Below are 26,972 nucleotides of genomic sequence, written 5' to 3'. Positions count from 1 at the left end.
ATCAAGTTTTCTAATATAGCTTAACTGTAATATGGTTTGAACTACCTTTAAATGCTTTTGAAATTATTCATTCAAAAGTGGCAACAATTAAACTGACAGCATTCTGCCAGCGCATGCAATTTGATTAAAACCTTGATGTGTAGTGAGTATTTACGAATTAGAGTGAGTCTCGCTTGTTTACAAACAAATCAGAAATCCATCGAAGAGCTCTACAGTCGCGCTGCTCCGGCTAAGGTGGAGAAAAATAAATTTGCTCAGTTCTTTAAAATATGATGACAACATGTAAACAAGTTATTGCGGAACAACAACTAAGCTTGAGAAGAATACGGTTCGATGTCATGGAGTTCCATTAGTAAAAATCGTTTGTAAGTACAAAACGAATAAAGCACCGAATTGTTAAAAGTACAATCCGTTTCAAAATTTTCAGTTGTGCTACCTCAATTTCTACAAGATCACTACTTAAATCTGGACTGGCGCAGAGAGAAAAGAATAAAACAATGTTCGCGGTTATTTCCGTCATTGCCAGCTTGTCCTCCGGTTCATGGTTAACATGAGCACTTCCAAGAGCTCTGTAATTTTATCCTATCAAGCATCTGTACGGTCTCTTCAAGAATCACATTCATATGTGCCGGTGAAAAGAATAACTTTGCCCTTCCGCTGATCGCCTAGGTTTTACTACAGTGCATCCGTTTAGAAGGTGCGGTATATTCGAGAGATCTGAACGCGATGCAAAATCGGTTTGACCACACGATGAAAAGTCAGCTATATCCGACCAGAGAAATTCGACTTGGAACAGTTATTCAACTGGAAGAAACAATTCTCGCTGAAGAAACAATATGGCTGATTTCCGGTTCCAGTATTGGATAATCCCACCACCGCCGGCCATTGGTAATGATCCAAGGCATCCTCTCCAATCACAGACTATCGACGATATTATTAACTACGCATCAGGGTTGGCTAGCATGGCTAGTCGCTGAAAGTCACTGCTTGGATTCAAACATGGGAAGTAAAGCCTCACACAATTAACTTCCCGATGGAATCGGGATTGTTATCTGGCGCTGGAGTCTCGCTGGATGAACCAACGAGTTGGGGAGTGAGTATCTGCTTTTAGACGACATGCTAGCCGCAGTATAAACTCTTATGACTGATTTTTTCAACGTTTCGCAGTGTTACGCGATGCACAGCTCTATCTGACCTGTACGTCAAAATATTAGTACTCTCAGAATAGCCTTACCCGCGACGGAGATTCGACTCAGATACCGGTCAATTAATATCATCTTGTTTGTCTACGCTTCGATGATGAGTCGACTAGTCCTTACAACGCTGATTAAGACCTATAGTATGCAGGGATGAATTTTAGATCAGAAAATCAGGAATAACACGAATCAGAAAGTCGGTTGCCACACTTGGAAAGTGTGCGAGTCATTGCGTTCGGTATCGGTTCGTTGGTTAGTTCGGGACTCAAGCTCGGTCAATACTGAGCATTACCAGGATGTTCAAATATGTCCGGAATGCAGACATTCGCTGTCAGAATAATACTGTCGATAGTTTAGGTGCAGTTTTTCTTCTTAATACCTCCGAGTTTGGCATGACCTGGCATAAGGTTTTAAAACCCTTTTGTCTGATGCATATATAATATGCATTTGTCTGATGCATGTATAATAATGCGAATGGTTGTACGTCCTCATGAAGGTACAAAACGCTAAGTTTATCACGTAGCGTGGCGGATCATTGATAAGCGTTCAAAAAATCATCAATATGGCGAACAGTACTTTAGCGACGTCTACCTTTACTACAAAAGCAGATTCGAGGGAAGAAGATTCATTATTCCTTATGGAACGAGCTTATCAAAATCGCAGTCTATGAGGAATGTTCACGATATAGATCGAGACATCGAATGTCGGAGCACGAACACGATTAAATATCTGAACAGGACGCTTTGCCTTTCATGTTACTCTGCACTATCGAATACATTTATCGATGCCGTTATGCTCCCGAACACCTTACCAGAAATTCTTCTTAGTGTCATTGTGTCTTGATCTCAACCAGAAACAATTTCAAGACCACAGCTTTAAAATTTTTATTATCAAACAATTTTGATATAATTTTGCTTTAAAAAAGACTTAACATAAAGTCGTAAGTGGCCTACGACATTTTTCTCTCCAAACTATTCATGTTATAGGCTCGATGCATCACAAAGCTAACGTGTGTGTTTTAAGATAAGAAGGTTTGGTCGAGTACATTATTGTTCGGGGCAGCAAAAGCAAATAAATTCATGACTTTCCTGCAAGCCGCAAAGCAACATATTATTCATTCTCAATGACGCATGCAGTCTAATGTATTTTCATACGCTAAGCTGCTCATCTATCAATCGCATCAACATTGGGTCCCATTTCCTAACGTTTTGTAAATTGTGATATTTATACTAAAGTTCGTCATTAAAAGTATTAGATCAATGGTCATCTTCGTCTGTACGATTTAAAGTCGCTTCCACGTGTATCTGCTCAAGTATTATTCCAGCTCTAGCACGTTTAGACTGCCTGATAGCGAATCAAGGAAAGTGAAGAGAAAGTTTTCGTCTATTAGTTGGTTGATATGTAGAATTAGGGGCCTTAATTCCTTAATCGTCTAACAGTTATAACTGCTAAAATATAACATCCTTTACATAAGCTTACATATTCTTCTGTCCTGGAATATTTAGCTGGACTGCTGTTTTGCCTTGGAACGAAATAACATATATTCCCATTGAGCTGGTGATCTCGTCTTATTGGACTTCTGTCCTAAGCTGGCATACTCTACCTGAATCAAAATTTAACATATCCTATTTTTGGAAAGCTGGCGATCTTTGCCTGACCTGTACTCTTGTACTAAGCTTTCAGACTCTCCCTCCAAAATAGCTAAACGTTTTTCCAAAGTATGTTCGCCAGGTCTACAGTACGTAGTAGTTGGCGCACTTTGTTTCATAGTACAGCTCCCATCATAGGAATAATAATATTCTGCTCAACTTTGCCAATACTGCACCTCAATCTCAATCTGGAAGACGTCGCCGTTAATAATACCGGCATTTTCGCCTGGTTAGTGTTCGGACAGCTGCCATACTCACCTAGGTTAGCCGGCTTACTCGCCTGGGACAGCTGGCGTACTCGCCTGGGTTAGCTGGCGTACTCGCCTGGGGAAGCTGGCGTACTCGCCTAGGGATTCTGGCGTACTCGCCTGGAGATGCTGGCGTACTCGCCTGGGTCTAGCTGGCGTACTCGCCTGGGGAAGCTGGCGTACTCGCCTGGGTCTAGCTGGCGTACTCGCCTAGGGAAGCTGGCGTACTCGCCTAGGGAAGCTGGCGTACTCGCCTGGGTCTAGCTGGCGTACTCGCCTAGGGAAGCTGGCGTACTCGCCTGGGGAAGCTGGCGTACTCGCCTAGGGAAGCTGGCGTACTCGCCTGGGGAAGCTGGCGTACTCACCTGGGGAAGCTGGCGTACTCGCCTGGGTCTAGCTGGCGTACTCGCCTGGGGAAGCTGGCGTACTCGCCTGGGGAAGCTGGCGTACTCGCCTGGGTCTAGCTGGCGTACTCGCCTGGGGAAGCTGGCGTACTCGCCTGGGTCTAGCTGGCATACTCGCCTTTAAAACTCAATCTTACCTTATTTTCATTCAGTATTACTTGAAATCCACGCCATATGTGGTAACTTCGGGGTTCGGGTTCGGTCGGTCTCGGATCCGCAGACCAGCATGTACTTCGTCTTGGACGTATTAACCCTCATCCGCATTAGATTTCATTACCCTAATCAGCACTAGGAGTATCAATTTGACACCACAAGCTCAAATCGTTATAATTTTTGGCGTGTTCAACCGATTTAAACAAAACTTATATCAATAGAAACCTTGTAATGTCAGTAAAATATGTTTGTAACATTATATGTAGCTTAAGTTACTAGTTTTCTCGTTATTCAGCATGAAAGAAAAAAAAATCCGAAAAAACATGCCTCACGAAAACTGCTGTAGTTCATATACTACAAGTCCAAAAAAATATTTGTCTTATGCATATGAAAGCTGAAGTTAATGCCTACATAATGAAGACAAGAAATATTTTTTTTAAATTTTTTTTAATTAATTGGTCACAAAAAGTTTAAAAAAGTGGTCTAAAAAATCTACTTTTCATTCGATTGCTAGTAAATACTGTTTGAGCGATGGTAGAGTTTTGAAAAAAATATGACTACGAAATCTATTAAAATTCCAACATTTTGCTGTCTTTAGATTTTTGATGCAACAAAAATTGAAATAACTGGAATTTTTCAAAGTTCACTACTTTGCGCGATTTTTTTACAAATTGAAATTTCATCTGTTTTTGTGGTCCACCGTCAGGTTGTACCCGGATTTTCAGTGCTTTTACTTTGTTTGGACCAATCAAAAGTATATTCATTGGAAAGCAAATTTAATCTACATTCTAGTGAGGTGCAACATTTCACGCTGTGAGGTTTCACAAAAATATGAAAATTATAAACGTAAAATCATTCCTAAATTTCTAGAACTACAAGCGCGAGTCCAGCAAAACGCGTTTGTTTGCTCTCCGAGTAGGTACGGTGGGTGGTGATTCGGGCAGAGAGCGAAGCCGACAGACGAAATAACGATGCGTGTCGTGCATTTCTTCGAGAAAACTAGTAACTTAAGCTATATATAATGTTCTAAACATATTTTACTGACATTACAAGATTTCTATTAATATAAGTTTTATATGAAGTTCATAATAATTCAAACGACTTAAATAGATTTTACTTCTGTGGTGTCAAAATGACACCATAAGTCGGAAAAGGGAGTTTTTTTTGTCCAGGCTTCCAGGGTTCGTCCATAAATAAAGTAAAGATGCAATATTGAAGAATTTTTGAATTCATTTAGGGTCCCCGAAGATTTTTTGTATTTTGAAGCTTCTGAAAAAAGTTACAAGCCTTCAAACTTGCAATGGTGTCAAAATGACACCCTGATGCGGATGAGGGTTAATCATCAACCCAATCCTTCCTGCTTCGCGTTTCAGTTTGCAGTAGATGTCTTCCACCGCCGCAGATGATCTGCCGACTTTATCAATGTCATCGGCAAAGCAGATAAGTTGACTGAATCTGTTGAAAATCATGCCCCGCATTTCGCCCACCGCTCGTCGAATAACACCTTCTAGCCCAACGTTGAACATCATGCAGGATAGACCATCACCTTGTCGGGCGCGATTCGAATGAACTCGACAATTCACCCGAAATCACACAGCACTGCGTTCCATCCCGTCGTCGCCTTGATCAGTCTAATCAGCTTCCCGGAAAAGCCGTTCTCGTCCATGATTTTCCATAGCTCGTTACGGTCGATCGTGTCGTATGCGGCTTTGAAGTCGATGAAAAGATGGTGCGATGAATAGATGGTGGACTTGGTGTTCCCGGCATTTTCAGAGGATTTGCCGTAATTTGATTATCTGGTCATTGTTGACCGTCCCTCCATGAAGCCGGCCTGATGACTTCCCACGAATCTGTTTGCTTGGGGCGTCAGGCGGTAGAGTAGGATTCGGGACAACACTTTGTAGGCGGCATTGAGGACAGTGATCGCTCGGTAGTTCTCACAGTCCAATTTGTCGCCCTTGTTGTAGATGGGGCATATTACCCCCTTCTTCCACTCCTCCGGTAGCTGTTATATGCCCCAGATCCGGACTATCAACCGGTGTAGGCAATCGGCCAACTTGTCCGGGCCCATTTTGATGAGTTCAGCTGCGATGCCATCTTTCTCAGCCGACTTGTTTCTATTCAGCTGGCGAATGGCTTCCTTAACTTCACTCATCGTTGGAAGTGGCTCCTCTACATCGTTGGCTACGCCGGCGATGTACCTTCCCCCACCGTCTTGACCTCCTTCATGTGCGCCGTTCAGGTGTTCATCGAAGTGCTGCTTCCACTTTTTGATCACCTCACGCCAGAGCCATATATTTGACAAAAACGATGTTAAGCAATCACTAGCACAACAGACCATTCCAGCATCTAGGTAGCATTTAGATAAATTGTTCGCATTTTCTACTCAACAAGCCTCTGAAATGAAACAAACAAACAAACAAACATAGTGTACCAATTTGGTGATGAATAAGTTAAAGACATTTTAAATCTCCAGATTTAAAGAAAATTACCAATTGTGCGCCAATCTCGAGAGGAACTCTTTATATTATCCGGGATTTAACGGGAACCGTTAGTATAGATAATTAATTTGGTTTCCACGCACTTGAAATCAAATTTTGTTAATTTTGAATTCTTTTCCCAGACACCAACTGTATGTAGATACTTGTAAAATGTTAATGGAGACAGCAGCTTCAAGCTGAAATTTCTAAGGTTCTTTCTCGTCGTAATGCATGGAACGTGCTGCCCCCACCTCGGGTTTCTTGAACTTCTTATCATTTTATCCTTCTTCTCTAGCTTGAGCTATTGTGCGATAGATGGTGCTAAAACATTATCTAGATATTCCAAATAGGCTCTAGTGGCTAACCCCGGAAGCTCAAATTGTAAACGGTTTGGAACCTGTATTGAACCGGTTCACGGACACCGTTTCTCCAGTGAAGACTCGAACCCACTTTCCGTTAATCGGTAAAAAAGGTGTTTCAACAAGTGGCCGCAAGGCGCCCGCCAGTTTCGACAGCTGCTTTGGAGTCTCCCGTCAACACCGGTTTAAATTTACCGCCCGATTTGACCTTCCACGATTGGTTTCAGCCGATTTTACCACCCTCGTTTGAAAAAATTGTTTACAACTCATTCGGGTTCGCTTTCGATTCGGTTCGGTATGGGTTTGACGTTCGGTTGGATAAACAATCTTCCACTTACACCATCGTACAAGAGGCTGACGGACGGCGGGCGGGCGGCTAGTCTTCCTACGTTTCGTTTGTGCAACGCGATGCGAGAAATGGCATTGTCTGTCGGTCGGTCCGCTGAAGTTTCATTCAATGAATGGTGTAACGGGAGCGGCTCGTTGTGTGAGGGAGTGAGCGGGCGGCTGTTCTGGACGATTTTCGGGATGGTGTTTGTTGCCACTTGTCTTTAGTAGTGTTTCGGACGCTTTCGCTGTCGGTGGCACGTATTTTCGGGTTTCCGGACACACGGTCGTTTCGTTGGTCGAGTTTCAGTGTTAACAGACGGCGGCGTTTAATAGCTTGGTGATATGATCTGTAATTAATTAGGAAGCTTGTCTGAACTCTGTTAGAGTTTTTAGTGTGTTGTATTACTTTTTTCTGGTCTTCTCAGGAGTGTTGATAACGATTGACAGATTTCAAATTTGGTCGGTCGGGTAGATCAAACGGGTGGCTCATCTTGTCAGTTGGTGATAAGTCATTCGGTGTAGATAGCGGTGTAGTGTTGTGTCAACAGCGCGTCTGGAATTCGTCAACGGGCGATGTGAAACAACGGCACTCGAAACAGGAGTTGGGGTTCTGTGAAGCTTGTCCGTCCAAGGAGTGGGATGGGAGCAACGAAACGTGGTTGAAGCAGGAGAACGGGGTGAATGGTCTGGTCTTGTGCGTAACGAGCCGAGTGTCGGCGGCAGTGAAAAGAAGATCGAGTTTTATTGCATTCAAGTGCGAAGAGTAGAATGTTGCAAATTACGCCAGCAGTAGAGCTCTGTTCTGTGATGTATCAACGGGTCCACGTGGTAGTGTGAGTGAGCAAGAGTATCTATAAATAAATATCGTAAGAGGAGTCGGCGGCAAAGAAGAAAGTAGCGGCTCAAAGCACCGATGTCCATCATCATATGGCAGCGGGCAGCGATGAAGTGGTGTTGGTGTTGAAAGTGGCCTCTAAGCTGTAGGCTCGGCTTTTGATGTTTCGTTCATTGCGTTTTGAGAATGGTTGTGTGTGAGTGTTAAAATAACAACACTACAAAAGACGGGGTGTGAGGAGTTTAATAAAGTTAAGGTCCATACAAAGGAGAGCAAGAAGCCCCGTGAAGAATCCCATTTCAGGAAATGGCAAAAATGCGTTTGATGATGAAAGCCTTTGTGCTGGTGTTAAGCTATGCAAACTTCGGATTACCTATTCAGCAAGATTCCTACGGGGGTCATGAAATTTCCAGCATTAGTTCGGATGACTTTCAGCACCACAATCGGTGCGAGCTCATCACGATTCCGTTCTGTACCGATATCCAGTACAACAAAACCATCATGCCAAATCTAATTGGCCACAACAAGCAAGAGGAAGCTGCCCTCGAGGTCCACCAATTCATACCCCTCGTCAAAATCGACTGCAGTCCGGATCTGAAGTTCTTTCTGTGCACTCTGTATGCACCTGTCTGTACGATCCTCAACCATCCCATCCCACCCTGCCGGAGCCTCTGCGAAAGTGCCCGCGTATGCGAGACCATCATGCGAACGTTCGATTTTCAATGGCCTGAAAACCTCGAATGTACCAAATTTCCCGAAGAGGGCAAAGAGTTGTGTGTCACGCCAAACAATTCATCCGAAAGCACACCGATGCCACCGAATTCTATGCATCACACGACCAAACATCATCACCATCAGCCGACGCGGAAGGGCAGCAGCTATGGAGGCATGGGGGTCAACTCGGTGGGGATGGGCGTTGGAATGGGAGGAGGGCTCGGTGGCACTGGACACCGGGATTTGGGATTCATATGTCCGGTTCAGCTGAAAGCACCGACCATTATGGGATATCAACTGACCGTTGGCGGAAAGGTAGGTTGCTTTTGACCGGCTGTCATTGATAGCACAACGCACACTGGCTAGACAACTGACATTTGGGATGCGGTACCTGGACTTGTATTCAAATGCATGACTGAAAATGCTGTTCTGTGCCTTTCGATTGAAGGACGGTCTATCAAGGATGATCTATCAATGATGAATCCTATTTAAATCTACTTAAGATTTACGCACAATTTGATATTTAGGAATACTTGAAAGGTCCGTTGTACTAGCGATTGCTAACATCTAGGCATGTAAGCCTTTTCATTCTTTAGAATGATTTTAATTTTAAGATTAATGGTATTTCGGTGAATTATTCATTCTAATAGGAAGAATATCAAATGAAAGTAATGAAAATTATAGACGGCAAGATTAGATTAGGAAGCATAAAATGTGTTGAAAATGAGCCAAGAGCGTGTAATGAGAAAACACTTGTCCATTTGTCTTGCACCGTTTTATTGTCTAGAAGTCGATAGGCCGATTTTGCATTGATCTATACAATAATATCTATATGGATTGATCGAAGCACGTGTTTGCGTTGTGAAGTTTTCTATTGCGAGTACCGGTTCGATCGATGTGTAAACTGTTATCGGGTTTTCATATAATCATATGAAACGTTTGGCAGGGAACTCCCCGCTTCATTTCTCCCTTGTTCCTGCATCTTTTGCGTTTTTTATAACATGTGTTTGTACCTTTATTTCTGTACTGCCCCTCTCAGGGGTATGAACCTTTATTCATGTACTGTCTCTCTCAGAGATTTGAACATTTGTTCCTGTACTGGCCACCTCAGGGGTTCGTACCTTTATTCTTCTACTGCCTTTCTCAGGGGTTTGTACCTTTATTTCTGTACTTTCACTCCCATTGGTTTGTATTTTTATTCCTGTATTGCTCTTCTCAGGGTTTTATACTTTTTTTCCTGTGCTGCCTCTCTCAAAAATTTGTACTTTTATTTTAATACTGCTCCTCTAAGTGGATGTCTCTTATTTTCTGTATTGCCCATCTCAGAGGTTTGTACTCCACATTTTGATTGATTGATTTTGATTTACTTTAATTCCTGGGCTGCCCCTCTCAAGGATTTGTAATTTTATTTATGTGGGTTTGTACATCCACTCAGGGATTTTTACTCCTATTCCTGTATTGCCCCTCCTAGTGGTTTTTATTTTTATTCTTGTATTGCCCCTCTCAGGAGTTTGTACTTTAATTCCTGTGCTGCCCCTCTCAGGGATTTGTACATTTATTTCTGCACTGTCCATCTGAATGGTTTGTACCTTATTTCTTGTACTGCCCCTATCAGGGATTCGTACCTTTATATCTGTACTACCCCTCTGAGTGGTTTGTACCTTATTTTCTAAACTTTACCTCTCAGGGGTTTGTACTTCACACTTTGATTTAAAAAAATCTGCCCCTCTCAGGGATTTGTTCTTTTATTTTTGTACTGCCCCTCTGAGTGGTTTGTACCTTATTTCCTGTACTGCCCCTTTTAGAGGTTTGTAATCCACATTTGGATTTAATATATACTACCACTCTCAGGAATTTATACTTTTATTTCTGTACTGCCCCTCTGAGTGGTTTGTACCTTATTTTCTAAACTGCCCCTCTCAGGGGTTTGTACTCTGCATTTAAATTTAAAAAAATACTGTCCCTCTCAGGGATTTGTTCTTAAATTTCTGAACTGCCCCTCTCAGGGGTTTGTACTTTTATTTCTGTACTGCTCCTCTAAATGGTTTGTACCTTATTTCTTGTACTGTCCCTTTCAGGGGTTTGTACTCCGCATTTTGATTTACAGAATACAGCCCCTCTAAGGGGTTTGTACTTTCATTCCTGTACTGCCCCTCTCGGGGGTTTGTACTCCACATTTTGATTTAAGAAATACCCCCCCCCCCCTCTCAGGGGTTAATATGTTACATTTCTATTGATTGCACCGCATCTCACAGGGGATTGCACTTTGAGCTCACTAGTCTTCTGGGCTCACGTACAATTCGGAATTCTAGTTATCAGAATTTTATGAGCAAGTATGAATCGGTTTTGAAATATAAATTGGGTTTGATTGGCTTGAAACATTCTAGTAGAACATATAATTCGAGTTGCTTCTAAACCTCTCCAAGCAAATAAATAATACAGCAAGTTTTCATCAACCGATGGATGATACTCATTACGAAGATTTTGATAAAAGAGAATTTTTAAACTAATTTCTTCAAATTTAGTTCAATGGCACTTTATTACAATGTTTGATTCAACCTTTTCAGCTCTTTCCAAAGAAGATAATAATATAAAAAATCGGCATTTTTTTTCTGCGCTCTTTTTTCTTTGAACAGTGGTAAAAGTATAATTTTCCTTGAAACTTAAAACTTAAAAATATATTTTTTTAAACTTAAAACAACCATTCATTAAAAAAACCATTCAAAAATCAATTCCACAATATCGTTCTTTTATTGTGACTCTAAACCGTATTAATTTTTGTGCATGAACCAAATTGCATGGGCATTATTTTTTCGCACTTCACTGTATGTAAAAGTGTTTAAGTACCCCAATTATATCAAAACGATACTATTGGATGTCATACAGCTGACATGACACCAAATGTTTTGTTTAAATGTTTTTTAATTGCTTAGATTGTATTTAAAAAAAACCCGGAATTAATTTAATTGATAGCTTTTACCGAGATTATTAAAGATTCTGCCTTTTTATTATTCTTTAGTTCAGCTAATAAAATCGTCAATCGATAACATATTAAGGAATCAACTTGGAAACTGAACCAAAAAATGTTTGAATTTTAAGAGTGGATAAAATATTAAACACAGAAACATAAATAATTTTTAAGCGGATGGAATAGAAGGAATCATACAAAAGTTGCCAGAACTTTTTAGCACATATCCAGGCCGGAAATTCGGGCAATTTTACATAAAAACCCGGCAAAATCCGGGTATTTTATTTAAAAATTGACGATCAATAATCCGGGCAAAATTTGTTAAAATCCAGAAATTGCTCAACAAAAACCAAAAAAAAAAAATTTAAAAAAAATTTCATCAAAATTTATTGACAGATTTTAAATTGTATTTTAGACTTCCAAAAAAACTGTCATGATTATTTTTATAAATTTTCTTCAAAAAAAATTCGTTTTGGAGGCAAAAATATAAAAAACAAAACATTTTGTTTGTTTTTTGTTTGATTTGTCAAATAAAGTGAAAAATCCGGGCAAAATCCGGGGTTTTTTTTCGATGAAATCCGGGCAACTGGACCGTGCCGGATTGTTCCCAAAATTTGTATTAAATATCCGAGCAAACCCGAATGGCAACCTTAAATTATAAGCCCTGATTGTTAATTCGTTGTCAAACACATATAAGTTTGTATTATTTTTTAAATCTTATAAGTTCCATTTAGAAAGAATTAGGTTAAAGAAAGTACAACTACCTAACAATTCCTATCAGTGCGAGCAGCTCCAGTTCAACTAATCGCACCCGTGGTCAGCAGATATTATCAGTCAAACCGAGAATGGTTGGTCTTTTCTGACCCGAGGACTTCGACGAACGAGGCGGAGGAGAAAACTAAAGTCAGACAACCATCAGAAGCATGGCGGCGGAGGAGGGAAAAAACACAGAAACCGCCACCGAAATCATGATGAAACCTCGCCCGAACAAGCTCAAATAGTTTTGGTGGTTTTCTTGGTTTGTTTTCTGCCCCAGAGGCACTTGTAGAACTTTGCTTGTGCGCTTGATGAAGAGAAATTAGAAATTTGCTTAAATTTGATACCTACTACTGACGAAATAGAAACATGTTTCAATTTTGGGACGAAAGAGAAATGTGTTTCAAATTTGTTTCATGGCTGACTTTTTGATCAGCTTAAATTGAATTTCTATTTTTCAAAACTTAAAAACTACAGTAACAATACACTTGAACTGATCATCTTTCGTTATTATCCATGATCAAACCATGGATTCTATTCTAAGCTGTTCCTAAAATTGAGAAAAATTTAAATATTCATTCGTTTTCTCGACCGTAGTACCGTGGCTTTTGCGAAAACAAAAAAAAATCATTCATGCTTTTAATAAATAACGAGAGACTGGAAATTCCACTCAACTATATACGAAGGAGAAACGTGCTAAAAATAAAAAGGGCACCAAACGAGCAACGGACGGGCAACAGTCTTTCCGGAAGGAGCTTTTGGTTTCCGGCAACACACGAACGAAATGAACCAAAAATTTCCTTTTCCTTTAGCCAAAACGTAACGATGGCCGACGATAACAAAGAGCCAACGTAGCCATACCGGAAGTTATACGCGGCTACGTTCGACAATAAAGTTGATTCTTAGTTTTGGGAAAGAGCAGCACGTTTGGTGGTTTTTCTTTTGCATTAATAAAAGCGAAATCTTTTATTGTTGGCTGGTTCTGTTTTTTCTGCATGAAGTTTATTTTTATGGTTCATATTCACTTCTTGCAACAACTAGACGAGTCGTACTAGTGAAAATATTTTATGATTGTTTTGACTCTATCTTCCGAGCTAAATTGTAAGCCATTTTAAGTGTTTTATGAGTTCATAGAGCACAATCAACTGAGCAACGTTTTTCACTGCCCACAAGATAGATATAATTAACCTTCCTTTGGATAGGGTTAATCTGACACGAACTGTTATTTGTCGTTGCGATGTCTCAGGAATGGTTAAAGCTAGATACATGACATTTTTTGACTTTTCCTTAAATGAGAATTCCTCAATACTGATGTTATGAAATCGCTTGGTACATCTTTGTACCTGAAAATGATCACATTTTCATATGTGATGAAAAGAATTAGAGAAACATGAACTATCAAAGAACGAAAGAACATAAGCCGTAAATATCATGAAAATTTCGAAAAAGATACAACGGCTCACCGACAGGACTTGAACCTGCAATCTCCGCTTCGGTACCGAAGTGGAGATTGCAGGTTCAAGTCCTGTCGGTGAGCCGTTGTATCTTTTTCGAAATTTTCATGATATTCACGGCTTATGTTCTTTCGTTCTTTGATAGTTCATGTTTCTCTAATTCCTTTCATCACATATGAAAATGAGAATTCCTCATTTTTAGATTTTTGAAAAGGGCTACCAGTGTCACCCAGAAAAAAAAGAACAATAAGCCGGTTAGGGTCATATAGATCCGGGTTATTGTTTTGATTGTAAAATCATAACTTCTGAACCGATTTCCGTAAACAATACCATTTTGAAATCGTCCAAATGTCTCTTCAGAAAAACGACCAAAAGCCAAAAAGACCTAAAAAAATGGGTGTTTTGCATCAAAGATAACTCATTTTTATGAAATCGTATTGTTTTTTTTTTCATTTACATGAATTTACAGGGTCCGGCAATTGAAGTGCTACATTGGAACTAACAAATAATTTGATCAAAACAAAAACTTTTTCTTTCAAGTTTAATACGATGAACATCAAAACAGATCATATTTTCAAAATCCATTGGCGCCTTTCGATTTTTTTTTGTCCTTGTGGTGTGGTCGCAGGTGGTTTTTGTGGTATTTTATCACAGGATTCAACTAAATGACGCCTCAGAACTTCCAACCCGCCATGTTTTGTAGAGTAGACTTTGGGCTTCTGTATACCCTAGATAGCCAGTCAATAGGATTCAGGTCCGGCGAACTCCCCGACCACTCCGTACTCGAAATTAACCCTCGAAAAAAAAAATCGCACACAAGAATTGGGACCTCTTTCCTTCGTAAGCCTATGCGAAGTCCTGCTGAAAAACCACCAACCTAAACCAAAATTGGGACGTGTCCACAGTTTGAGGACATGCCGTAGAACTATTTTCGATACGTAAATTGATTGATCTACATCTCTTCAGGGTGTTCGGTTGATCTTCACCAGGAAAGTACGGGCGATTCTGACCCAGACCTTTAATAAGACAGATTTTTGTCGTCTTGGGGCCTTAAATACGTTTGCATAGGTTCGTGATCTTTTTGGCAATACAAATATGTAGTTCTGTTTTTTTCACGAACCGTTTTACGGCGACGAATTCATCGGCAGAAAACACGATTGCGCCTTCGCCCTTTCTACTCTTGCTTCTGTTCAAACGAGAGGTCTTGAAATCTTTGGATCTTGTAAGGCTGGGCCTAAAAATCATCTTCCAAGATCCGACGGCGATTTTGATCCGGTGTATTAAAATCTATCGCCAGTTTAGTGTTACTACGCCAAAAATTCTCTCAGGGTGCATCTTGATGATCTTCACCATGGTAGGTGTCGGCACTGTAGCTTGACGATCCCCACCATACTATACTTGGATTCTTCTGATCTCCAGGTATCTTCCAAGTGCGAACCAAAATTTAAAAAAATACATACACTCATTGAACAACTCACGAATTATGTCTTTCTACCGTTTCACAGCCTGGAACTAGGCAATCAAAGCACTACGTTAAGGTTCGAGGACTATTTTTACAAAAAAAAAACACTTGATTGCAAAATAAACAAAAATATCCTCTGACATCTTAGACATAATGTTAACAAGGTGACAAGGGGTCATCTAAATCGGTTTTGTATACTTCGTAATAATCACTCCTAAAGTTTTGTAGCAGTTCAATTGCCGGGCCCTGTACATTAAAAAGATTAAGAGCTCGTATTGAAATATTAAAAGTGCTTGGTTTTAAAGACTACATTAAGTTATTAAAAAAGTTTATAAAATAATTTCAATGATTTTATTACTTAACTTTTTTATCAGGATCAAAGAATTTTGATGAAAATATTTTCCGAATGGCCGTTCTGTTCAATTACATTCAATTCCAACCGATAGAGATGAATTTTTAATGAAATGACTGTATCAGCACATTCAATCGATTTTTTTTGTTGAAAAACGGCTCAGCGAATTTCTGAAACCTCTCGTTGTATGTTTTTTTAAGTTTTTTATGTGATAAAAATATCATTAAAAAAATAAAATTTAGTTAGTTTCCATTGCATTTCATGATTTCATGGGCTGTTTGTGACAAAAGATGAAATTGACATTTGTACCGGGCTTATTGCATTGATTATAGCTGTAGGATATATGGTCGGGATTAGACCAGACCGAACTGAACGCCATCAGCATTTTTTCGAGACACATGAACTTCATGTGCAAATATTTTCATCAAGAAACGAAATCTTTGATGTTTATGAGCTAGAATCAATAGTTTATAATTCAAGGAATTCATTTTAATCATTCATGCTTGGTTTTGTGATCTAGGATGTGAATAACTCGAGATTTCGTTTCTGTTGTTTTTAAATTTTCTAATGGCGCTCAGTTCGGTCTGGCCGAAGGCCGGCCATATATAAATAATAACATCCTCAGAAATTATCTATTTAGAAGTTTACTAAAGTCTGCTTCATTTAATATTGGAACAAATTCTTTTGCTCATTGTGGCGCTCCTAGTGGACGGATTTGGAAACTTTTTTCACCCACGTGTCGGGAAATTCATTACCTTTCACCATGTATTTATGTCATAACACCAAACGATAGCATTTTGTAAACAACCGCCATGGAAGCCGAACGGAGAGATCAAATTTTGCACAGTTTTCTTACGAGTACGAGTACGAGAATTTCTTCGAAACAGCAATGAATAATTTTTTAAATTTTTTTTTATGAAAGAGTAAAGAAAATGCTACATTTGTATGAAAAACAAATTATGAATTCGTTAATAAATGACTGAACTACACGCAATTGTTTGTGTTCCAATATTAAATGAAGCAGACTTTACATCCGTCGAACTTGGTCAGCACTTGGTCGTACAGCTTTCGAGCACGGATTCTGGCCACATTGTTCTGCTTCAGCGTCCGATTTGGCTGTTTGCTGGCTCGGAATGACCTTATTCCTTCCCGGAGACGAATTCGTCGCACCGTACTGTGAGCGGCCTGGAACTTATTGGCCAAATCGCGGTCTGAAAGATTGGGATTCCTCTTGACGGCCTTGATGACTTTCCCACGCAGTTTCCGGTCGACAGTTCCACTCCGACGCTTCGAATGCGGCTTCCCGAGCCGTCGTCAATGTTTCCTTGTACTGCTTGATAACACGCCATACGGTATTTCTGGGCATTTTAAGCTGTTTAGCTAGCTTCGATGCCGACAACAATGGATTTTCAAGAAAACTGTGCACAATTTGATCTCTCCGTTCGGCTTCCATGGCGGTTGTTTACAAAATGCTATCGTTTGGTGTTATGACATAAATACATGGTGAAAGGTAATGAATTTCCCGACACGTGGGTGAAAAAAGTTTCCAAATCCGTCCACTAGGTGCGCCACAATGAGCAAAAGAATTTGTTCCAATAATAAATGAAGCAGACTTTATATATTTGAAAATATGGCATTATGGAGGTTCATACTTTTCTCTAACGATTTACATATTCCCACGAGTGAAACATTTTAAAGTAATAAAAAGGATTTTCCAGTCACATTTTGTTTTTTTTTAACAAAATTGAATAACTCTAAAAATATAAGTTTTAAAAATTTTGTTGAGGTTACAGAATTTTTGTTTTGGTCTATTTGGCACATTTATTTTTTAACATTTGATCTGTGTCAAAAATTTTTATTTCGAGATTTAGCTAAGGAATCAAGGCACTCCAGAGATCAAGTATCCTCGAAATCCCTTACAACTAATATTCTCTAATCCAATTGAAGAACCTTATGAAAGACCTCAGTTTTTGAAAACCACCTTTCCAAATAAACCTCGATTTGATTTGAAAATCGAGTGGAAGATAAGTTTCGAAAATCTTTTAAGCCTAGGTTTATTCTATTCAACTTAGTTTTCAGCATTATAAAATCTATATATATAAAACAGGGAGAGAGACAGACCATACAGAAATGTGCGAACACGCAAAACTCTTCGCTGGATCATCCGATTTGCATGCGATTTTTTTTGTTGTGTTCGTCTTCACGTAAAGAATAACACAACGGAGAGATAATTTCGAAAATGTTTTTGTGGAATTTGAAAATTAATTTTTAGTTTTATTCGTATCAAATAAAAGTCATGGCACCCAATTTCCAATTTTTTTTTCATTCGAATCACCCAGAGTAGGAAGGCGCCAAAAGCAATCAAGGCTTACTGATATGCATCCATCTCTCTATAGGAAGTTTTGGCGCCCATTTTCGTTGCAAGTGTACTTTTCACGTGGCACCAGTAAAATGGATACTTGGATGTGATTTTCCCTATGGGGTTCCGCAACTACGAAGCATAGGAAAGTCTGTACGAAGAATATTGACAAAATTTGTAATTTTTGCATCAGAATCAAGGCAATTCTAAGATTTTTTTAGATGTTTGTTCGTTCACCGTTAATTTTTTTGAATTGTCATATTCTTTTAGCAACTCAAGCAATATGGCTGTAAAATTTCCAATAGAATCAAAACAACTTAATGAGATTGAATTGAAACATTTCATTATCAAATCATTTTTTATGAGTTTTGGTAACTTCAATAGAAAGTCATATAACTGGTAAAAGATCCCTTAATTTATTTTTTGTTGATTTTATCCAGTTAGTTTGAGAATTGAAGGTTTTTAATTTTGGATTGGAGGATCAGGAAACATTGGAAAATCCACACGACCTTTCATGCTCAGTGGTTAATCGGAACTTTTGAAAATTTTAGCTATATAGAATTTTATCTTGATGTTAGATCAAACTCTCAGTTTCAAAAGTCAGAAAAAAGGATCGTAATCAATAATATCATTAAGTACTTAAAACTTGAAAGAATATAAAAATTAAATTTTAAGTAAAAAGCATGCCACCTAAAATTTCGAACATTTAAGTATAGAGAAAAATCTGAACCAATACACAAAAATACAAAAACAGTTTCGTACCATATATAAGATCTAAAAAAACAATCTGTCAAGCATAAGTAAATTGAAGAATATAAACACTTAAACTCGACCAAAAAAAATATAAAATCAAGATCAACGAAAATCCAGCTTTTAAATTCACGTATGAATATAACTGAAAATCCAGATTCATAAAGCCAAATTTAGAATATTGATTCAAATTAACAATAAAATTCAGAATTAAATTTAATTGTCTGGATTACAGTTTCTTATCTTAAGATCATAAACTATAAATTTAAGTAATTTGTGAATATTTTGAATATTTATTCCAAATACTCAAAAAAGATTTGCCTTCATTCAGGGTTTGCCTGTTAAGAGAAAAATAATCTAAATACAAGAAAGTTTAAATTCTTTTTTTCTAAATTCTTTAATTCTTAGTGCAATTTGCCAATACCTAACTGAAAATTGAAAAAAAGATAATAATGACACAAATTTCGAAGACATTTTCAAACATTATATTGATTAAAAAAGTGTTGCTGTAAAATGAAATGAATAGTAACTTTTTTCTGAATTGTTAAATATTTGTCAAACTCAGCTCTGTTAATTCACAATAAGATTCAATTGATGTATTTAGTGCAAAGTCCGAAAAAAGACATTTGAAATAATTAAAAAAATTAAAAATAATTTTATATTTATTATTCTTAAATGTTCCGGGTCAATTTTTAATTTTTCTATTCTGACGACCATGTTTAAAGAAAACTGTAATGTATTTTAATACAGAGGTTAACACAAATCGAAAATACAACTCTATTTATGACGACTCCATCAAAAAAGATCTATTTTCTGTTGAAATCAATCTTCAACATTTTTTAAAAACTTTATCAGATAGAGGTTTTTGAATAGAAATGATGACTAAACTAAATTGAAACTTGATAGATTAAGCGTTCTTAAGTTACCGGAACTGATCATTAGCAGAACTTTATCATACGCTACCTCAACAAGAAAATAGGTTCGCTAAACAAAACTTAGCGAACTTATTAGAGCAAATCGTATGAGCGTTTTTGTGTCACAAACTGCCGGTTTTGAATATAAATTTATGTATGATATTTTTCATTCCATTAGCGGTTTTTTGAATGAACTTAAAATAATGAAATTCGAATAACGAACCATAATTCTGGATTTTTTTTTCTGATACAAAGGTATCCACTAGCTTTTATACACTTAAAAGGTAGGCTGACTAAGGAACAGTGCTAAAATATAGAAAAATACTCAAAAATTACAGGCTTAACAAAGTTTGCCGGGTCAGCTAGTATATGTATGAATTCTCTCGAATTAAGTTTCTTCTACAGGAGTTGAGGAATGGTGGTCAAAAAAGGGGAAAGTTTTCTATTTTACACTTTAAAGACTGAACTTGTTCCGTAGCCTAGCAGAATTTTGAGTTCAATCGGTCAACTTTAAGGAGTATCTCAACAACGCTCAAGCTGTTATGGGAATTTGCCTTAAATCACCTCAAGAAGCTCATATAAAATTGTAGTCTTGAGAGCATTTGTATAAAATAATTCAAAGGATATTTTAACAAAAAAAAATAAAACAATCGGTCTATAATTTTCCAAGTTTGAACGGCAAAAGTGATGTTTTCAGATTAGCTTGGCTTGACTGAATTAAGGCCAATTCTCAAAAGAGTCGTTTGGCGACTTTTAAGAGTTAGCCGATTATGCTCAAAATTGAAATAGAGCCATCTGCTAAGTCCAAGAACAATTAGAGACCCCAAGGTTTCAAATCGGAAACCAAGTTCTTCTTTGAGCCACCCTTATATGAGATATACCTTTCTAAAGCATGGATCATCCTAAATCTGGACGCACTGTTTATTATACCATAGCGCTCCTAGTTGTCGGATCTGGAATGTTTTGACAGTATTTTGTTCGAAAATGTTTCCTCTATCAGTGCTGAAAATTTCATAACGATTCGTTGTGTTCCAATAAAGTAACACGTAATGGAAGCAGCGAGGCGAAAATTCATTTTTTACACCCACGTCAAAAACCCGACGTGGCCTGGTTCCAAAATCTTGAAATCTGATTTTGGGCGGCTTCCTGACCAAAAATTGTACAAAGCCACTGGTCGGGGTGATGTTTCCGCCAAGTTTAAATTCGGTTTTGCCGATAAGTTGCCAAGAAAGTGTTTGATTTGGCAAGGTATTTGCAGCTGCGGACGAAAAACTCTGGTTTTTGTGAAAAACAAGACTCCGAAATGTACAAAGAGGAGTCCTTAAAAAACGTTTTTTTTTCGTACATTAGATCTCACAAAAAACCAGTAAAGTTTTCGCCAGATTTGGCAAGCTGCCACTTCAGCTAAGAGGTTGTAACGTTGTAACGGGCCAACGGGTGGATTTTGTCTAAAAGGACACCAACCCACCCAACTGCCCTCAATTCCGCCCTATCGAAAAATTTTGGACAATTGTCAAGCAGAAGATGAAGAAAAATGGTAGGACGACTCGCGATGCAACAGAGATGAAGAGATTATGGAACAAAATGGCCACTGAGCTCAGTGAATAGGGTGTCCAAACTTTGATGAGTGGTTCTCGACAAAAAGTTCGGAATTTCATCAAAACAACAACGGAATATTTTTTTTCTTCTTATTTTTCCTTTGAAGTGCAATAAAATTCCTACATTTTTATTACAAAACGTTTTTTTTCGTTTGCAAAGCTCCGAGATAAGCCCTTTTAAATGCGTCCAGATTTTGCGTGATCCATGCTATATTTGTTTCAATTATAGCCTTTTCACTATTTTTCTGACATTTGCCACTTGTAAATTATACCGATCTTCACGGACATTCGTCACCGATAAGGACATCACTTTTCACCGATAAGGCCGGTAAATTAAGACAACATACATGAACTACGGTGATTAATCCGTCTTAGAATTCAGTTTCAGAAATCGTATATTTTTTTGTACATTTCAGAAATCGTATAGAAATTCGAAAATAGATTTACAGTTCAATTTGTGAATTCGGGGTCAGAATCCAGATTCAGAATGTAGATTTAAAACTCAGAAAATGATTTGGGCTGTTAATGGTTTTTTCAATCAACAAAAAATTGTTGCTGAATTCAAGAGATAATCAAATTAAAAATTTGCTTCTCAATTCAATATCCAGATATTAAATTCTTGATCAAAACTAGTTTCTACACACAATTTTGCTGAAATTAAAATATGAAGTAGAATTTGAGTTAGTTTTTAAAGTTTTGTTCTATGGAATTTCATTCAAATTTTTATTTTAAAAAATTCATCCACAAAGTTTTAATAATGGAATTGATTCTTTATGGAAAATATGTGCTGCTAAAGAAAGGTTTATCTGACCTTCACCTAACAAATCTGCACAAATTTTTATATTTTCTCGGTGTTTTGTTTAACATTTTTTATATCGCATTTTTTTAAAAGCCGAATTTAAAACTGCAATCATTAAATTTGTTCAAGTTTGTTTCAAGCAAATTTGATCAAACATTTTTATTCGCTTACTGTTTTTGAAAATTTGATTTATTTTCATCAAAGATTAAAACCTTTGAATTTGCAAGAATTTGGAAGATTGAGCTTGTTTGATTTGATTACATAAAAAGTATTTTTTAAGAAATTCAAGGCTCTCATTAAAAAACTTGTTTAATGCTCAAATCGAATAGGTTTGATCTAGCAGGCTTTTCAACGAATTAAAAGATTTTAACCATCCCTGAAAGCGAATTCCATGTTTTGTTACTGAAGTTTCATTATTAAAATTTAGCTCTCCTTTCAGGTTGAAACCAACTTTTTATAGGTACGATTTAATACGAGAACTATAAATTTAAAAGTACCTACTTAAAAAATGAATAATCATATATCTAGTTACAAACATAATTTGTTTTAACTGATTTTCATTCGTGCATTGCTGGGCAAAAAATCATATATAAAAATCAGTAACCAAAACTCTCGCCCCCCACCCTATGAGTCGGTTCTTCCTACGGCCCTGGAAAGGCCCATTGATTTTTTATTGATTATTGAGCTGTACATCTAACAGTCTATTATTACCAGAAAAATAAATCTCAAATGTTTCCTACAGCCTCATAGTCCACAGCATAGGGAAAAAATCGATATTTGAACGAGATCAATCTTTAGATCTGGGTCCCCTGGAAAAACATCAGTTATTGAACAAATATTGATAATATCTTACTTAGCAATGATTACAATCCGATAGTACATAAAAATGCATTTTCAAATTACTAGAGACCAATTTAAAAAGGTGAAATTTCAGATACAAAAATAATTGAAAAATTTATAGCTAACCATTGCTTTGATGGTATGGCATAACAAGGTTTCTACAATTTTCCATCGAATGAAAGTTGGAATCACTTTAGAATGATGAAAAAAGATTAAAACACGTTGCGGACTAAATATGAGACATCTTATTTTTTCACTTGAGGCAAGTGCGCACCACTGAAAAGCATAGCTCCAATGTGATAATTTTATCAAGAAAATTTATTGTACATACTTGTGTACCACTTTTTCAATAACTCAAAGATACTTAGTTTATAGAATTTTATCCTGTTGTTTCTGAAATAGAGAATGCCAAATTTTGGTGTTTTTTGGCTAATATTTCTTCTTGGTTCTTAATGTGTTAAGATCGTAATTCATTTGGATTTCTAAACCAAAGTTCGGATGACTAAAACCTTTTTTTATACTTTGCAAGCTTACAGCATAGATTAATTGCTTCATTTGGCATAAGACTGAGTTGATTTGAGATAATTTTTGATTTTCTCAAACCCTAGGATCTTAAAAGCTTTGTTTTGGTTTGAAATTTATTTATTTATTGCAGAATTTTAAAGTCACGTTTACATGAATAAATTTAAACTTGTTGAAAACGAAAGATTCAACACAGATTTCTGTGTTTGGAAAAGAGTTATCTTAATTCATATTTCGTCAGTCTAGTCATTACATAACTACACAATTCATTGACGATTGCTATTGTCGCACTATACTTCTCATATTCCCTAACCGGGAAAGTACTCATTTCTTTATGATACTCTTTCCCAGAATATCTGGCAACACTGTTGTGTTACCACGAATCCTATTTGGGTAGTCTCGCCTAACCGTGTGATGATGTAAATATTTGTACCACGTTTATCATCATCACCTGTCATCAGAAATCTATGATCTATTGCTCTCGATTGCGAATTGGATATAGATAGTTGAACCAAAATAAACAATGTTTTGGTTCGGCTCGTGGCATCAGAAATCTGTTACTGCCGTTGGGAAACCGTAAGTTTCAACAAAAATTTAATGTTTGTTTGTTGTTTCTAAAACCCACTATCTATTTTTATGTTTCTGTTAAACCAAACCTGCTAAGGGGCCGTTCAGATACCACGTGGACAGAAAAATGAGATTTTTGACACCCCCTTTCCCCTCCGTGGACAAGTGTGGACATTTGGAAAACCTCTACCCCCCTCCACGGATGTCCACGTGGACAGATTAAGTGTATTTTTTCTAAATCTAATTTGACAGTTAGAAAACACTACTTTTTGCCTTTTTGTTATTGGAATGGCTGATTTAAGAAAAACGAATTGGGGCTACCTGAAATAAGACCCCAGGATTTGAAAAATTCATAAATGATTCCAAATTGCTTCAATCTATTGGCATATTTTTCTGGAAGATTGAACCTTCCTGAAATCAGAGACATTCCGGTACCGAGATAATTTTTTATTAATATCTTGGAAGCTAAAAATTCAAGCTCATTTAATAATTTGCTAGAGGTCGCTCAACTTTCTTTGGTTTATAAAAAACTCTGTTTTCCATCCTTTTCAATTATAGACAAAACAAGCGAGCTTTTCATTAGTAAAGAATTTCATCATCTGGAGGCTTTTCAGAAAGCTTAACTTATGAAAACGACGACAAAAAACGTTAAGCGTAACAATTTTTTCGTGTGATAGCTCTCTTTTTGTTTCAACTGCTACGCATTTTTCGCAGGATCAGTCCTTACAGCAATTTTGAAAAGAAAAATTATAGCTTCTTACACCGACGCCGTTTTTCCGCTACATTCTATGCAGAAAAATTTTCATAAACCTAATTTCCATTGTCTTTCGTTGACATTGCCACCTCGAACATTTTGACATTCGCTCTCAAACAATAAACACTTAAAGGAACAAAACACTAATGAACGAACGTACTTTATCTGTAGGTGTGTGTTTTTTGTTGGCGAATACACCGGCATTTTGTCGGTCCAACATGGCAAACATTGGCCTGGGTCGGTCACATTTTCCGGCAGCTCCCCCAACTCTCTGTTTCGAAAGAATTTTCGAATGACGACAGCCTTCCGGCCAAAGCTGTCGATGGAAGAAGTTGGCTGAAGGAATTTTCCACTGAAGAGGGTGAGGTGAGCTCTATAGGCTCAAATGGGCGATAATAAAACTGAATGGATGGAAGAAATTTAGAAAGAAAAAGTAATTTCGCCATTCATAGCTGCCTCCGGAGGCCCTTCCAAAACGCGTTTGAAGCTGTGAAGGAATGTTGGATGTTTCAGAGATTTTTTCATATTCTTGAATGAGAGACACACAATGAGAAAGAGATTTTAATTTTATTTAAGTTAAGAGATCATAACTCGCAGAAACAATATTTTTAATTAATTTTTTTAAGTTACGAACTAAGACTACTGAAAAATTAAGTTTCATTAAAACTTGAAGTTTGATTGCAAAGGTTTTGAATGAAAATTATACCCTCAAATTTAACAAAGTTTGATGTTTCATGTAGCTCTGTATCAAAAAAGGCTGATGATTTTTTTTCATATTTTTTTGCAAGTTGAAAAAACTCTGAAAATCTCTCACCGTCAATTAGCAAAACTTTTCGCTGTCTGATCTGTTTCCCGCTGATCTGTGTTTTCCGAGCCCATTTCGAACTTTCTTCCAGTAGATAGGTATGTGCTTTTCAAGTAGTTTTTCCTTCGCCGGAAGTTCGATTTCCGGGCCCAGTCAATAGAATCCTGCTGCTCCAGGCGATTTTTCATTCATGCTGCAACAGCAGAAGAATCCCCATTCGGCGATGTTTGCTCACTTTTCAATCGAATCAGCAAACACATTTGCATATGTCTACGTTCGTATCTAGCTAGTTCGTAGGAACTATTTCTACCACTTACACTTTTCGTTATCTATCGGTCCGGGACCAAAAAAATCTGGCACAGGATGGTTCAATTTGGGTCACACTCTCAACACAAGTTGCTGAAATTTTTGCCATTCCCAATTGTGTTTCGTTCGTTCCGATGCAAGCAGCAGCAAGTGGATGTAATTGAAAAACTTTTGCTCTTGCTGATGCTAGCCAACATTTGGGAACAAGGTTCTTTTTTGCTGCATTTTGAGAGAACCTACGGATTGTCCTACTACTGTCAGCTTACAGAAGACAGGGCAAGAATGTTGCTGCACAGCATGATTTTTAACCTTCTTTCGTAGCCTAGAAGCTAGTTTGGGAAAGAATCTAGTTTTAGCCTCCTTAATTAATGATTTTTTTTCCAACGAATATATTCTTTTTAATTACAAGGCAATCCAATAAAAAAAAAGTTTTCCTTGAACTCTTTTATTTTCTTTATTTGAAAACTACCGTTACGGTATCCATGGAAAACCCCAAGACAGTTTTTGCTGACAGTTTTTAAAAGGTAAGAGATTTTCTCCTGCTTACAAGTAGTAGGTTACGTGATTTCTTTTCGTTTGCAGGAGGACTCTTCTTATAACTTTTTCTTGTATTTCCCTTCTAAATTCCTATGACCGAGTTTGGAGGCTTCCCTGATCGATTCTTTTTCTTATGTATTTTCGCCCCCGTAACAAGAATTTTTGGCAGGAAAGCGATTCGTGTGTCTCCATTCTTTGGCAGTTGAAAATGACAGTCAGTATGCTTTCATTAGATTTTTTTTACGAATTTTATTAACAGCAAACTTTTCAGTATTACATAAACTAAAACGTTTAAGGATTTAAAAAATAAGTCCTGTTTCGAAATTTTATTGGGTACTTCGCGTACTGCAAGTTTTTGCGCTGAAAATTTTTTTCTGTTGACTCACACGTTTATAAAATTTTACAAAATTGATTACAATTTTTCAAAAATTGTGGCATTTTGAGTGGCTTTGATGTGAATTTAATAGAAAAACATTAAGATTGCTGTATGTTTTTAAATTTTAAACCACAATAACTTATATTTTCTGCCTTTAAGGATATAATTCTTGAAGAAACACCTTAAATAATTTTTCAGGTTCTTGAATGTTGTCTTAATATAACACAATGAAACCTACTACTACCTACAACATAAAAGAAAAAATAATCAAAAAGTATATAAATATAAGGCTTTTAATCAAAAACAACTTTAAAATGATTTTAAATGAATAAAAATTACAAATCTGACAAAAATAACAGAACTTAATTTAAGAAACATTAAATGTTTTAAATCTGTAGTTTAATAAACAAAATTAAAAAATTTATAAAAATTGACTTCAGTTAACATAAGGCAGATGTAACTAACAATAGTTCAATAGCAGTAAC

The 26,972-nt window shown here is 37.2% G+C and overlaps 1 protein-coding gene across 1 annotated transcript in view; it reads left to right on the top strand.

Annotated features, from left to right (window-relative positions):
• The first annotated feature begins 6,968 nt into the window (after positions 1-6,968).
• Positions 6,969-26,972, top strand: part of LOC129745231 (frizzled-like) — a 160,763-nt gene continuing 140,759 nt past the window's right edge. The window contains exon 1 of the mRNA XM_055738169.1: positions 6,969-8,683. Coding sequence (XP_055594144.1) covers positions 7,961-8,683 — 723 coding nt within the window. The 5' untranslated portion in view covers positions 6,969-7,960. The remainder of the gene's footprint in view (positions 8,684-26,972) is intronic.

The sequence above is a fragment of the Uranotaenia lowii genome, chromosome 2 (genome assembly GCF_029784155.1).
Source record: "Uranotaenia lowii strain MFRU-FL chromosome 2, ASM2978415v1, whole genome shotgun sequence".
Classification (NCBI taxonomy): Eukaryota; Metazoa; Arthropoda; class Insecta; order Diptera; family Culicidae; genus Uranotaenia; species Uranotaenia lowii.
This window is presented reverse-complemented; position numbering and strand designations above follow the sequence as displayed.